At 42.3% G+C, this 14,890-nt stretch overlaps 1 protein-coding gene across 1 annotated transcript in view; it reads right to left on the reverse strand.

Annotated features, from left to right (window-relative positions):
* The window catches only part of BOD1L1 (biorientation of chromosomes in cell division 1 like 1), a 57,342-nt gene that overhangs the window by 15,199 nt on the left and 27,253 nt on the right, over positions 1-14,890 (reverse strand). Inside the window, exons 11-17 of the mRNA XM_070372706.1 lie at positions 13,478-13,542; positions 12,342-12,426; positions 10,137-10,180; positions 8,450-8,507; positions 7,406-7,476; positions 2,503-2,575; positions 1,219-1,298 (exon numbers count right to left, since the gene is read on the reverse strand). Coding sequence (XP_070228807.1) covers positions 1,219-1,298; positions 2,503-2,575; positions 7,406-7,476; positions 8,450-8,507; positions 10,137-10,180; positions 12,342-12,426; positions 13,478-13,542 — 476 coding nt within the window. The remainder of the gene's footprint in view (positions 1-1,218; positions 1,299-2,502; positions 2,576-7,405; positions 7,477-8,449; positions 8,508-10,136; positions 10,181-12,341; positions 12,427-13,477; positions 13,543-14,890) is intronic.

The raw sequence follows: 14,890 nt of genomic DNA on the forward strand, positions 1-14,890 counted from the left end.
TCAGAGGACCGTTTTATACATGGAATTTTTAAATAAAAATAATTAAGTCAGAATATATTTAAACTTAACATTAAAAACCTTACATGAAGTTAAAAGTGAAGTGAAAGTCGCTCAGTCGTGTCCGACTCTTTGCGACCCCATGGACTGTAGCCCACCAGGCTCCTCCGTCCATGGAATTCTCCAGGCAAGAATACTGAGTGGGTTGCCATTCCCTTCTCCAAGGGATCTTCCCAGCCCAGGGATGGAACCCAGGTCTCCCGCATTGCAGGCAGGTCTTTTACTGTCTGAGCCACCAGGGAAGCCCTACGTAAAGTTTAAGAAAAACTTAAAAGCTACCCTTTAATCTGCCTTGCTCCAAATTAAGGAGTATTGTCTCAAGATTTTTGTTCTCAATAGGTCAGGGGAAGGAGTGGGCTTTTGAAAACCTGTTTCTCTCCTTGGCCATGACCAGCTGAAATTCCTGACAACGTATGACTTCACCTCTTCGGTTGTTAAACTTCCTTTACTGCTTTTTATTTAGTACATCAGTTACGGGGGAAAGGAGACTATAAACTGGCTTCAGTGGGCTGGCAGTCAGCTGAAGATATTTTTGGAAGCTGACTTAATACTTTTGGAACAAGCTGGAAAGAAACAGATTAGGAAAAGAGGGAGAAAGAGAAGATAGAGCAGACTGGAACAGTCAGTAAGCACTGAGTCTCAGCAATGTAAGAATGTCTAGAAGAGGAGAAACCTGGCCTAGAACAAAAGACAGGATAAGAACAGAAATAAATATTTGTGAGTTACTTCCCCAAGACACAAGACGAAAATAAGACCACAGGAAAAAGGACGATGAGTGAGCCGCACCCTCGGACAGTCTGTGTATTAGGGGCTGGAGGTGAGGCAAAGAGAAGCCCGTGTATTACAAATTTACATCACATGTATCACTGTATTTCACTGCTCTGATACAAGTATATCTGTAATAAAGCTTATTATACTTGGGAACAAAGGACCTCAAAGTCTAAAGAAGTCAATAATACCACTGAAAAAGAACCTAAGCAATGATTATATCTAAACTGTGACAGTAATAGAATCTTGCAGTTTATGATTATAAAGTGTAACATTTTTCTTTGAGAGAGTCTAAAAACTATACACCTTTTGCAATAAATACACAGAATACATACACACAGTGATGTAAACAGGCTACCCCTAAAACTTAAATTTAATATGTGGAAAAAATACCTTTGCATCTTGTGGCTCAGTTCCAGAACACTGCCTCTGTGCTGTTTCTCTTTTGGAATCCAGGACATCTGGGGTATCGTCTGAAAATCAGTTTAAACAGAATCACAAAGGAATAAAAGCTAAATGAAAAATGAAATGCACAGTTCTATTTCAAGACAGTTTGAGACTTCTTTCTTAGGCTTATGATACAGTGAAGCCAAAGCGATCCTAAATGTATTTATAATGTCATGTGACATGAGCACTGGGCACTGGCCTGGGCCCTAGCAAAGCCGAAAAATAAAAAATCTACAAATGCTTAAATGACTCCAACAAAACAGCAGGTTCTGTGGAGAGGGCTTAGGGCATAGAGTTTCTAGACATACTTTTTAACTTCCTGAACAACTTACTCTCTAAGTGGTATGGCTTAGTGATGAAGACCATGATCTTGGGAATCAGATTTACTTGGTAGAGAAAAAGTCACAATTTCTCAAAATCTTTATTTCTATATTTACAAAATGGCAATAATATCTGACTCACATAGTGATTGGGAATGTGTATGAAGTACTAGAGATAGTACCTAGGTTTGGTATGAACTCAATAATTACAAAACATGTTCCCAACCAAAAAAGTAAAGTATGTAACTATCCATTTTTTCCTCACATATTATTTGTTATTTAATGAGTTTGCATTTTATGTCAGGTATTAAACTATAAAAGTCTCTGCACTGTCCAAAATGGGAGCCACTAGCCACAATGGCTCCTGAAATTTAATTAAAAATTCAAATACAATGAAAAACTCAGCCTTTCATTCACAGTGACTACATTCAAGTGCTCAACAGTCGTGCGCCTTGTAGCTGCCAGTAGACAAAACAAATACGGAACATTTCCACCTCAGTGCAAATTCTATGGGCTGGCATTGTTACAGACTGAGAGAAAATCAACAGCATGAAGCACAAAAGGGTTATTATTACAGGCATGTTACTAGAGTGCTTCACTAGCTCTGTGTGAGGCCTCTGTTTATGACATAAAATAAGGAACTCAGTGGCACCTGGAGCCCAGGTGACAGAGGGAGCCTGGGTTTCTGTGATTTCCAAGGGCTGGGTCTTCGCTGGAAACAATCTAGCTTCTACATCAAGTCCAGAAAAGACCCTGGAGGGGTCAGGCTGGTCGGGAAACACACGAGACTCAACAGTTATAAACGATTCCTACCCTCAAGAATTTTCTATGCTACTGGCCCACTATTTGGATGTGGAAATTATATGATTTTCAGAGACATTTAAAACAGGAACATGTATATTCTAGATACCTAGTTCATCTTCTGAAGAGAGGTACTGCTTCTTTGTTTTTCTTTTAGGTATGTGCCTTTCTTCCTCTTCAACCTGGAATTAAGAGTGACTATATTAAAGGCAGCAGAACTTGGAACCAATTCTACTTAAATGGGAGCACACTGTACTAGTTTCTAGTCCTTGAGACAAATTTTTTAAAAATCTAGAATGATACTTCTGTCATCTAGATTCAGACTAGACTCATTTCGTAAGCTTGAGTCTTCTTAAAGATTTGAATATAAACCCATAAAAAATATCCAAATCTATTTTTCATTTCATAATGTACTTCAACAATTCTAAAATATGTTAAAAATATCCTCATTTTACCACCTTTGAAGTCAATCTATGTTTTGCAATTGATGGCACGTCATAAATTAATTGGCAGCATTTTTCTGCTCTCTTGGTGGCTCATTAAAAGGCTGATGAAAGGAAGTATATAAGAAAACAGTATCACTTCAGCTCAGTTCAGTTCAGTCGCTCAGTCGGGTCTGACTCTTTGCGACCCCATGAATCGCAGCACGCCAGGCCTCCCTGTCCATCACCAGCTCCCGGAGTTCACTGAGACTCACGTCCATCAAGTCAGTGATGCCATCCAGCCATCTTATCCTCTGTCATCCCCTTCTCCTCTTGCCCCCATCCCTTGCAGCATCACAGTCTTTTCCAATGAGTCAACTCTTCGAATGAGGTGGCCAAAGTACTGGAGTTTCAGCTTTAGCATCAGTCCTTCCAAAGAACACCTAGGACTGATCTCCTTTAGAATGGACTGCTTGAATCTCCTTGCAGTCCAAGGGACTCTCAAGAGTCTTCTCCAACACCACAGTTCAAAACCATCAATTCTTCGGCGCTCAGCTTTCTTCACAGTCCAACTATCACATCCATACATGACCACTGGAAAAATCATAGCCTTGACTAGATGGACCTTTGTTGGCAAAGTAATGTCTCTGCTTTTTAATATGCTATTTAGGTTGGTCATAACTTTCCTTCCAAGGAGTAAGCGTCTTTTAATTTCATGGCTGCAATCACCATCTGCAGTGATTTTGGAGCCCAAAAAAATAAAGTCTGACACTGTTTCCACTGTTTCCCCATCTATTTCCCATGAAGTGATTGGACCAGATGCCATGATCTTGTTTTCTGCATGTTGAGCTTTAAGCCAACTTTTTCACTCTTCTCTTTCACTTTCATCAAGAGGCTTTTGAGTTCCTCTTCACTTTCTTCCATAAGGGTGGTGGTGTCTGCATATCTGAGCTTATTGATATTTCTCCCAGCAATCTTTATTCCAGCTTGTGCTTCCTCCAGCCCAGCGTTTCTCATGATGTACTCTGCATATAAGTTAAATAAGCAGGGTGAAAATATACAGCCTTAACGTACTGCCTTTCCTATTTGGAACCAATCTGTTGTTCCATGTCCAGTTCTAACTGTTGCTTCCTGACCTGCATATAGGTTTCTCGAGGCAGATCAGGTGGCCTGGTATGCCCATCTCTTTCAGAATTTTCCAGTTTATTGTGATCTACCCAGTCAAAGGCTTTGGCAAAGTCAAAAAGGCAGAAATAGATGTTTTCCTGGAACTCTTGCTTTTTCCATGATCCAGCGGATATTGGCAATTTGCTCTCTAGTTCCTCTGCCTTTTCTAAATCAGCTTGAACATCTGGAAGTTCACAGTTCGTGTATTGCTGAAGCCTGGCTTGGAGAATTTTAAGCATTACTTTACTAGCCTGTGAGATGAGTGCAATTGTATGGTAGTTTGAGCATTCTTTGGCATTGCCTTTCTTTGGGATTGGAATGAAAACTGACCTTTTCCAGTCCTGTGGCCACTGCTGAGTTTTCCATACTTGCTGGCATATTGAGTGCAGCACTTTCACAGCATCACCTTCCAGGATTTGGAATAGCTCAACTGGAATGCCATCACCTCCACTAGCTTTGTTCGTAGTGATGCTTTCTGAGGCCCACTTGACTTCACATTCTAGGATGTCTGGCTCTAGGTCAGTGATCACGCCATCAGGATTATCTGGGTCGTGAAGATCTTTTTTGTACAGTTCTTCTGTGTATTCTTGCCATCTCTTCTTAGTATCTTCTGCTTCTGTTAGGTCCATATCATTTCTGTCCTTTATTGAGCCCATCTTTGCATGAAATGTTCCTTTGGTATCTCTGATTTTCTTGAAGAGATCTCTAGTCTTTCCCATTCTGTTGTTTTCCTCTATTTCTTTGCATTGATTGCTGAGGAAGGCTTTCTTATCTCTCCTTGCTATTCTTTGGAACTCTGCATTCAGATGTTTATATCTTTCTTTTTCTCCTTTGCTTTTCGCTTCTCTTCTTTTCACAGCTATTTGTAAGGCCTCCTTAGACAGTCTTTTTGCTTTTTTGCATTTCTTTTCCATGGGGATGGTCTTGATCCCTGTCTCCTGTACAATGTCACAACCTCCATCCATAGTTCATCAGGCACTCTATCTATCATATCTGGTCCCTTAAATCTATTTCTCACTTCCACTGTATAATCATAAGGGATTTGATTTAGGTCATACCTGAACTGGACATGGAACAACAGACTGGTTTCAAATAGGAAAAGAAGTACGTCAAGGCTGTATATTGTCACCCTGGTTATTTAACTTACATGCAGAGTACATCATGAGAAATGCTGGGCTGGAAGAAGCAAAAGCTGGAATCAAGATTGCCGGGAGAAATATCAATAACCTCAGATATGCAGATGACACCACCCTTATGGCAGAAAGTGAAGAGGAACAAAAGAGCCTCTTGATGAAAGTGAAAGTGGAGAGTGAAAAAGTTAGCTTAAAGCTCAAGATTCAGAAAACGAAGATTATGGCATCTGGTCCCATCAGTTCATGGGAAATAGATGGGGAAACAGTGGAAACAGTGTCAGACTTTATTTTTTTGGGCTCCAAAATCACTGCAGATGGTGATTGCAGCCATGATATTAAAAGACGCTTACTCCTTGGAAGAAAAGTTATGGCCAACCTAGATAGCATATTGAAAAACAGAGACATTACTTTGCCAACAAAGGTCCATCTAGTCAAGGCTATGGTTTTTCCAGTGGTCATATATGGATGTGAGAGTCGGACTGTGAAGAAAGCTGAGGGCCAAAGAATTGATGCTTTTGAACTGTGGTGTTGGAAAAGACTCCTGAGAGTCCCTTGGACTGCAAGGAGATCCAACCAGTCCATTCTAAAGGAGATCAGTCCTGGGTGTTCCTTGGAAGGAATGATGCTAAAGCTGAAACTCCAGCACTTTGGCCACCTCTTGCGAAGAGCTGACTCACTGGAAAAACTCTGATGCTGGGAGGGATTGGCGACAGGAGGAAAAGGGGACGACAGAGGATGAGATGGCTGGATGGCATCACCGACTCGATGGACGTTGAGTGTGAGTGAACTCCAGGAGTTGGTGATGGACAAGGAGGCCTGGCGTGCTGCGATTCATGGGGTCGCAAAGAGTCAGACACGACTCAGTGACTGAACTGAACTGAATGGTCTAGTGGTTTTCCCTACTTACTTCAATTTAAGTCTGAATTTGGCAATAAGGAGTTCATGATCTGAGCCACAGAGAGTTCCCGGTCTTATTTCTGCTGACTGTATAGAGCTTCTCCATCTTTGGCTGCAAAGAATATAATCAATCTGATTTTGGTGTGGACCATCTGGTGATGTCCATGGGTAGAGTCTTCTCTTGTGTTGCTGGAAGAGGGTGTTTGCTATGACCAGTGTGTTCTCTTGGCAAAACTCAATTAGCCTTTGCCCTGCTTCATTCTGTACTCCAAGGCCAAATATGCCTGTTACTCCAGGTGTTTCTTGACTTCCTACTTTTGCATTCCAGTCCCCTATAATGAAAAGGACATCTTTTTTGGGTGTTAGTTCTAAAAGGTCTTGTAGGTCTTTATAGAACCGTTCCACTTCAGCTTCTTCAGTATTACTGGTTGGGGCATAGACTTGGATTACTGTGATATTGAATGGTTTGCCTTGGAAATGAACAGAGATCATTCTGTCATTTTTGAGACTGTATCCAAGTACTGCATTTCAGACTCTTCTGTTGACCATGATGGCTATTCCATTTCTTCTAAGGGATTCCTGCCCACAGTAGTAGATATAATGGTCATCTGAGTTAAATTCACCCATTCCAGTCCATTTTAGTTCGCTGATTCCTAGAATGTCGACGTTCACTCTTGCCATCTCCTGTTTGACCACTTCCAATTTGCCTTGATTCATGGACCTGACATTCCAGGTTCCTATGCAATATTGCTCCTTACAGCATCGGACCTTACTTCTATCACCAGTCACATCCACAACTGGGCATTATTTTTGCTTTGGCTCCATCCCTTCATTCTTTCTGGAGTTATTTCTCCACTGATCTCCAGTAGCATATTGGGCACCTACCGACCTGGGGAGTTCCTCTTTCAGTACCCTATCATTTTGCCTTTTCATACTGTTCATGGGGTTCTCAAGGCAAGAATACTGAAGTGGTTTGCCATTCCCTTCTCCAGTGGACCACATTCTGTCAGAGCTCTCCACCATGACCCGCCCGTCTTGGGTGGCCCCATGGGCATGGCTTAGTTTCATTGAGTTAGACAAGGCTGTGGCCCGTGTGATAGATTGGCTAGTTTCCTGTGAGTATGGTTTCAGTGTGTCTGCCCCCTGATGCCCTCTTGCAACACCTACCGCCTTACTTGAGTTAGAAAACAGTATGGACATGTCCAAATAATCCTGCAACCTGCTAAATTACCTAATCTTACAAAAGCATAAACAAGTAACACAGACACAGAGAACTCTTAATACCTATTAATACATTTAATTTCTCATCTATACAGAGAGCTAAAAGCCCTTTGCACAGGAGAAAGCACTATTCGTAAAACATGAAGTGCTTGAGTTTCCTACAAAAACCCACCTTTTTAGGATTTGCTTCAACACTATGACATCTTATGGCTTCTGTGTTGTCTTTTCCACCATTGGATATCTCTGAGTAAGAAATACAAAAGAAAAAAGAAAAAACAAACCCCCTTAAGTATTCACTCCAATACTTACTTTAGGCACATGTGTAGAATGGGAAAGGAAAAGAGGAAGGCACTTGACAAGTGATTGTGGTGTGATCCTTACACAACTACGTCAGGTTAAGTTCCATGATTTCTATTTCTAGAATGAGTGAGCGGGGTTCAAGGAGGGGACAGACTCACTGGCATTTACACGGCAGACCTCAAGACCACTTTCCCCCAGCTCCTGAGCAGCAGAGCATGAGCAAGTGTCCAAGGAACACAGCACACCATGCATGCAGCTCTCTCTGGAAGTCGTGGACAAGTCACACTTGCACACTAAATGTCCACTAACAGAAGAAGCAATACAAATAAAAAATAACTGTACAGGGGATTAAGACCGCTTTCCCCATTCTTGGAACAGGGAACGAACAAAATCAGTAGGAATAAATACAACTCTGTACTTTGTTCTCAGAACAGAATTATCCCTCTGGAGCTGGCAGTCTCTCCAGCTTGCGTGGAGTAAGGCCTGACTCCCGGGCAATGAGCACATAAGTGTGAGGGCCCTGGTCTGCTATCACACTGAGGCTGCTTGTCGGAAGGCAGCACAGTTTACGCAGCACAGAACCTCCCCTATAAGCAAACCACAGAGGACTATACATTTTGTAGTCACACTGGACAAACCCATTGTGAGGTTCCTGGCAAACTGTAATTGTTATTTAAGGCCAGGGACCATTTATAAGGTTCATGACCTTGAACGAGCCACTGGCCCACTCTCTATGTCTGTTACCTCAACTACAGGTGTGATGCTGTGAACACTCACTTTACTGGATTATATGAGTTACATGATTAAAAATTTGCCAAGTAATTATAATTAGCACAGGGCCTGCCACATAAAAGGCACTTGACAAATGACAATTACAATTAATATTAAAATTATACTACGAAATTTATTAACTTACCTTCTTTGCTATAAAATTTCCCATGAATTTCAGTTGTTTCTGAGCCTGCATTTTTGACCTAAACACACAACAGAAAAGGCTATTTATAGATATTCTTAAAAATCTTGAATATCTAGAAAATACTCTGGCTGTTTGAAGAACACTTAAAGGGACTGGCGAACGTGTTCTTTTAAATTTCACCCAGTTCAAGAGCAGAGGACACCTTCTTTTTGAAGAAGTTTCAGTTTAACAAATTAGCATCCTATTGTAGTTTATTCTCCTTGTCGTTAAAGCAGTTATGGTAAGAGTAAGAAATAAAGAGAGAAAAAACTTTAGAAATTCTCTTCCCATCCAATGATCCTTCATGATTTTCTTTTTAAAAAATGTTGAGGGATTTTGTCAATCTGTTATAAGGTTTCCCTCAGGCAAGCCTTGTCAATTTTACTTTTTTTTGAGGGAAAGCCTCTGAATATCTCTCATGCACGCTCAGTCACTTTAGTCGTATCCCACTCTCTGCGACCACATAGACTGTGCCCGCCGGGCTCCTCTGTCCATGGGGTTCTCCAGGCAAGGACACTAGAGTGGGTTGCCATTCCCTTCTCCAGGGATCTTCCCCATCCAGGGACTGAACCTGAGTTTCTCATGTCTCCTGCACTGGCAGTTGAGCTCTTTACCACACTAGTGCCACCTGGGAAGCCCCCAGAATATCCTACAACATTCTAAGCCCCAGCTGCAGAATTTCCTGTTTGGAAAGGACAGACACTCTCAGAAAGGAAAAAGGCAGCTGCTGGGGGCGTCAGGGAAACAAGGCAGAACGCAGCACACGGTGGGGCAGGCCTGGAGATACAGCCACATTTCGAATCCTTTGAGCTCTTGGAGGGTAAACCCGAACAGAACCAAGTGGGGCTCTTCTCCTTCACTCAGCAGACTGGGTGTGAGGGTCTAGATACAGCCTGGGATGTCTCAACAGAGGGAGGTAAGCCCCCTGACACCATGGGTGTTTGGTGGGAAGCAGGGCTCTTCTGAGTCTTCTAGTGACACTGGAAAGAATGTGACTATCTGTGATTCACAAGCATTTTACAAAATGTACACTTCTCTATGCATTAAGACAGACCAAAAAAAAAAAAAAATCCTTCAAAGACAAAAGGGATTATGAGAGCCACAGCTAGGAAAAAATATGCATTTATGGCAATTGCAGTTTAGTACACTCACAAACACTTTCTAAAGATACACAGTGAAGTTCTTAAAGTCAGTTTGGTCTACGGCACCAGATTAATTTAAAACACCACAGTCCAATTTGCAGTCCCATTACAGTAATAAAAAATAGAAAGCTCCCAATTCTTCAAAGAATTTCATTAAGATTACCAGGGGAGCTCCCGAGTCTGAGGAATCTGGACCTTCTTCTATTTCCTTGGTTCTGTCTCATGATATTGGCCTAAAAAGCCACTAGAACACAGGGCTGCTGAATTCAGAGTGACTCCTTTTTTCTGAGAAAAGCAACTAAGTTTCCTGACATGAGTGGATAAAATTGAACATGAAATTAAAGATGTGAGTAGGTTGAACTTCAATGGAGCACACACTACAAATGGCCTCATCTCCTAAAGAAACGTGTGGCCAGCCCCTCCCCTAAACGTAATCACTTTCAAAACCTCAAACCAAAATAATCCCAAGTGATAACAACAAAATCCAAACAATTACGGTGACTTACATTTGGTGAGTCAATCGCCAGCGAAGGCTCCCTCTGCAGTTCAACTGTTCAAAGACAAAAATGAGAAATAAGGAAACTGAAAACTGGTTATGAACAACAGAGAAACCAATTGAGAGCTTTTTAGTTAAGTGAGGCTATGTCACTAAGGGGCCTAAGTGCCTTTGTGAATTATACATTTTAGACCAATTATTTTCTATCAATACCATCTATGTTCTGTCACACGACCAGAAAAACAACAAAATACCGTTCCCTGCATTTTTAGAGTAAAGGCAGCGATCCATTGGATCACTACAGTGATTTAACCATGTCAGCAATCTGAGGCTTGGAAGGAAGGTGGGGAAGGCCTGTGCTATAACTGTTAGGTGACAGGGTAACACTGGTTCATTTAAAAATAATCCCATCAAACGAAGAGTTAGAGCCTATCCCCTCAAACAGCAAAGGGCTATTTATATTCTTTGGAAGCCTCAAGTACAAGCCTACTGTTTCTACTCAACAATGACAGAACACACATTTTTCTTTTAAACAACTTCCTTTTACGTAAGTAGATCTCTTATTGAACTGTACCTAAACACAGTCTGAAATACAACTCTGGGAACAAAGAACTTCAGAATCCAAAAATGTTACCTTCTTGACAATTAACAAATGGGATATTAATTATGTGTACTGTAACATATACACAGGAATTTTAACTACCATCTATCCAAGTTTTGGGAAGATTATTCATCGTTAGGGTTTTAACATGTCAGGACGAGTGGCTTACCAGGTCTTGGGGTGGTCTTCCAGGAAGCCCTGGTATTTCTGCTTATAAGGTTCCTGTGGTCACGTACTTTGAAGGCTGCCCTTTCAGAAGGTTTGCTTTGGAAGGTCCCCACCCTGACAGCCCAGATAGCCCTGGTTGAGGATTTATACACACTACTCCTCACACACTGCCTTTCTCTTTGCCTGGTCCACCAAATACACACCTACTTGTTCTTCAATATTTATCTCCAAATTAGGGGGAACAGCAAGCGCTTGAAGTGAAAATTTAAACGTGTGTGTTCTTTGACCTCTCGGTTCACTTTTTCAAAAAAAATTGGAAAAGTACATGATTATACACATATGGAAGCTCCCTGCAGCGTTACTTGTAACAGTAAAAACTACACACACAGGAGGGCACTAAGAGACCCAACAACAGGGGGACCGTGTGCTGCAGACCACTACTGAAACAGATGCAGCTGATCTGCATATGCTGACAAAGAAGGACGCCCACAACATATGGCCGAGTTTATAAAAGAATTCTAGAGAATGTAACTCAGGCACCGAAACTGAACCACAAGTCTCAGCACTTCGCCCACGAATGACAGCACAAGGTATCTTCCCAGAGGCCAAGGGTGGGAAAGCGATTACTTCTGCTGGGGATTAAGAGAGAAGGTAAGAAATTGGGCCTTTGAAAGATGTCTCTGCTCCTGGATCATGCTTTGCCTGAACTTTTCAGTGTTTTGAATGCTATGGACTGGATGTTTGTGTCCCCTTCACACTGAATATACTGCCACCCACCCCATATATTAAAAATGTAATCCCCAATGTGATGGTGTTGTAGTGAGGGTCTCTGGCGGGTGGTCAGATTTAGACGAGGTCATGTGTAAAGTGGTCCTGAGACCGAAGTGTTTGAGAGCTGCTGTCCTAACTCTGTCTGAGGCTGAGACCTTCCCTTCACACCTTTAGTGGACACTGAAGACTGGTGCAGAGAGAGACTGAGAAGAGGCTCTGCAAGCGGGGAGGAGCTTCAGTGACGCAGCAACGGCCAGAGCCCAGGGGTCAAGAGCATGAGGTTAAAAGAAGTGGGCAGACGGGCGCAGACTAGCCTTCTGGAAATGCGCTTGTGATGGCACCTGGAAGGACAGGGAGGGCCACAGAGACACGCTTGTGGGCAAGAGCAAGGGTCTGCTCCAAGGCAGCTGGTTTGGACACAGTTATTCAGAGGCATCAGATTTAAACACAACCTTACGTGATTCTGACTGATGTTAACGCTTCATGAAGAAAAAGTATAAGTTAAACATGAAATAGCAAAGAGTTTTTTCTCTAATCTATGTTAAAAAATGATAGGTAAATCCATATAGCCTGTCAATGTTTTATTACATATTAGCTATAAATTTTAAGTGGTGATAAAAGATAAACCCACATGTAAGGAAAAAAGAATGTGAACAACCGCTAAAAGGAGTTTACCTGTTCCACTCAGCTTTCTCCCACTTGGACTTGCTGGTGGTGCTGGCATTTCATGATTTTTCTCTTCTTCTGATGGCACAAATACCTAAAAAGTCCAAGGCACCATAACAAGGTTATGAGGTTTTTGAAATAAGAAGGTAAGTTTAATTTACCTGAAGGGAATTAAACAAAACACTCAGCATCCTGTCAACCTTTAGGAACAAAAAGGTGAAACTAATCTCGTATTTCATCCATCAATGGCTCTCCTATTGCGCTAAAGTAAAATGCTGAGTACAACACACAAGCCCTTCCTGATCTGGTCCCATTTCTTCAAGAGGCTTGAGGTTTCAGCGCAGCTCACCCCCGAAACACTGCAATGCCCAGGACTCACGATTGGCTCTTCCCTTTCTGTGTTCTCAGGTACACTTCCACTGTTTGCAGAAGTCCACTCCAAAGTCCTCCTGCAAGCCGCCCCCCTCCACCCACTGGCCCTGCTGTGAGTCGAGGCTCCTCTGCACTGCATTCACAGCCCCCATGTTTGCCACTATCTTGTCACGTGGACTCGGAGGCGCCAGGAGGTCAGGCTGGAAGGGGGCACGGAGACTAAACTGTGTAGAGCACACAGGCTGTGACAGAGGAACAAGAAAACCTCCTCCCAAACTAGATTTTATTCTAAATCCAATGAGAAGTCATTGGAAATTTCAAGCAGAGCAATGACATGACCTAATTTATGTTTTTCAAGCTAACTCTCAGGGCTGAGTGAAGACTGGAGGAGGGGCTGGAGAGGAAGCAGAATGGGGACACTACCTACCGGGGTAGAGGCTTAGACTAGGTGGTAGCCGTAGAAACAGAAATAGGTGGACTCAAGGTACATTTTGGGAATGGAAACTATGAGAACCAGCAATAGATGAAACGTGGGGTGACTGAGGGTGACCCTTGGCTTTCTGGTTTGAGTGGATGGAATTGATGATGGTGCTATCAGCTGAGACTATTCAGGTTCTGAACTCTTCCCTCACACGACGTGTCAGTAACAGAACTGAAATAGCTTTGGTACAGTGAGAGCTGGGGCTGCATTCTGCTCGTGTACATGTATCTGTACATGGTGAAAAGGTACATACACCACTGACAGTTCAGCGTAACTGAATGATCAACCATACCTCAGGTTTCAAGTTGGTTTTCAGTCCCAGTCTTCCCACAGCATTTGATGGAGACTCTTTTCTGCCTAAAGAAATGCAAATCATTCAATCAGTTTAAGAATTTGCTTGCAAAATACACCTTGAGTCAAAAGGTAACAGGATGTTGTCTAGCTGTCATCTAGACACGCTATGCCCTCCTCCGTCATGTTTAGTTTCCTGTCAGTAGAAAACAATAAAGGGGAATACGCCCGAAAATTCTCAGATAAAAGGCAAGGGGTCATTCACTCATTTCGGGGGATGGGATGTGTATAAAAATGTTTCTGGCTGTTATGCTGGCTGGCCACGAAGAATGATGCTCTTATCATTTGTGAGGACGTCTTATTTCCAAGTATTTTTCTATAGATATCTGTATCAAGCTTGTCCCTAAAAGAAAACATTCAAGGCCACTGAGGTATATTCCTAATAAAGATGGTGATTTGTGAACAGACTCATTTTACTTGCTTGTGCTAACACAGCAAAGTTGAACATAAAGTTAAAAACTGTGAAACAGATAAAAAGGGAACAGAATTTTCCCTGGTAGACTCAAACCTATCCCTTTCTTTCCTTCTCTCCTCTGTCCTGAGACTTGTTCCTCTCACTTGCCCACATGGACGCCTCCCAAGAAAACCCTTCCTTTCTCCAGGAGGCTGTGGGCTTATTCCTTGCTAAAAGTCCTTCTATTTCTGCTCCTTCAGAGGGAAGGAGAGGCAGGAGGCAGGAAGAATAACAGACTGTAGCAATGGCTGAGTCATAGAAACTTCCAGAACATTCAACTCACCCTAAGTTAAAGTCAACAGAAAAATTTTAAGTCATTTATTTCAATCCTTGGAACATCTCTTAGTGTCTCCTAAGTCCCTATAAGAAACAGGACTAAATCTACTGGCCTCAGCCTCCAGAGTAGCACTTAGGTGATATTTCAGCTTAAAAGTGCAGCTTGCTCCCATTTACACAGAGTGGCGAGGAAGACAGCATCCCTGCTCGCTTCCTGTCCAGCCCACGTACCCCCTTCGAGTTCTCATAGCATCCTGTTAAGCCTGTCCTAAGCACCTGTCACAGTGCCGTGTCACAGCCTAAACACAATATGTGGCTGGATTCACAACCATCTTCCCATCATCTCTGAATCCACAGTGGTACCTGGTATAACATGTCTGAAGTGGGTGGGTGAGTGGTAATCAATGACTGAGCTCCAAGCTTACAGCTTTGAAAAGTACCAACAAGTTTCCAATAAGACCGGCACTCTCTGGAATCTAGCAGGAGGGAACACGATTCTTCTTCAAATACTAAGCCAGAAACTAGCCCATATGAACAATAAACGCTGCTAAATAAAACATAATGTGCTTCCTCAATGAGAAGCAGCCAGCTAGACTAAACTGACACGTACCTGGAACCTGTAAT

The sequence above is a fragment of the Bos mutus genome, chromosome 6, assembly GCF_027580195.1.
Source record: "Bos mutus isolate GX-2022 chromosome 6, NWIPB_WYAK_1.1, whole genome shotgun sequence".
Taxonomy (NCBI): domain Eukaryota; kingdom Metazoa; phylum Chordata; class Mammalia; order Artiodactyla; family Bovidae; genus Bos; species Bos mutus.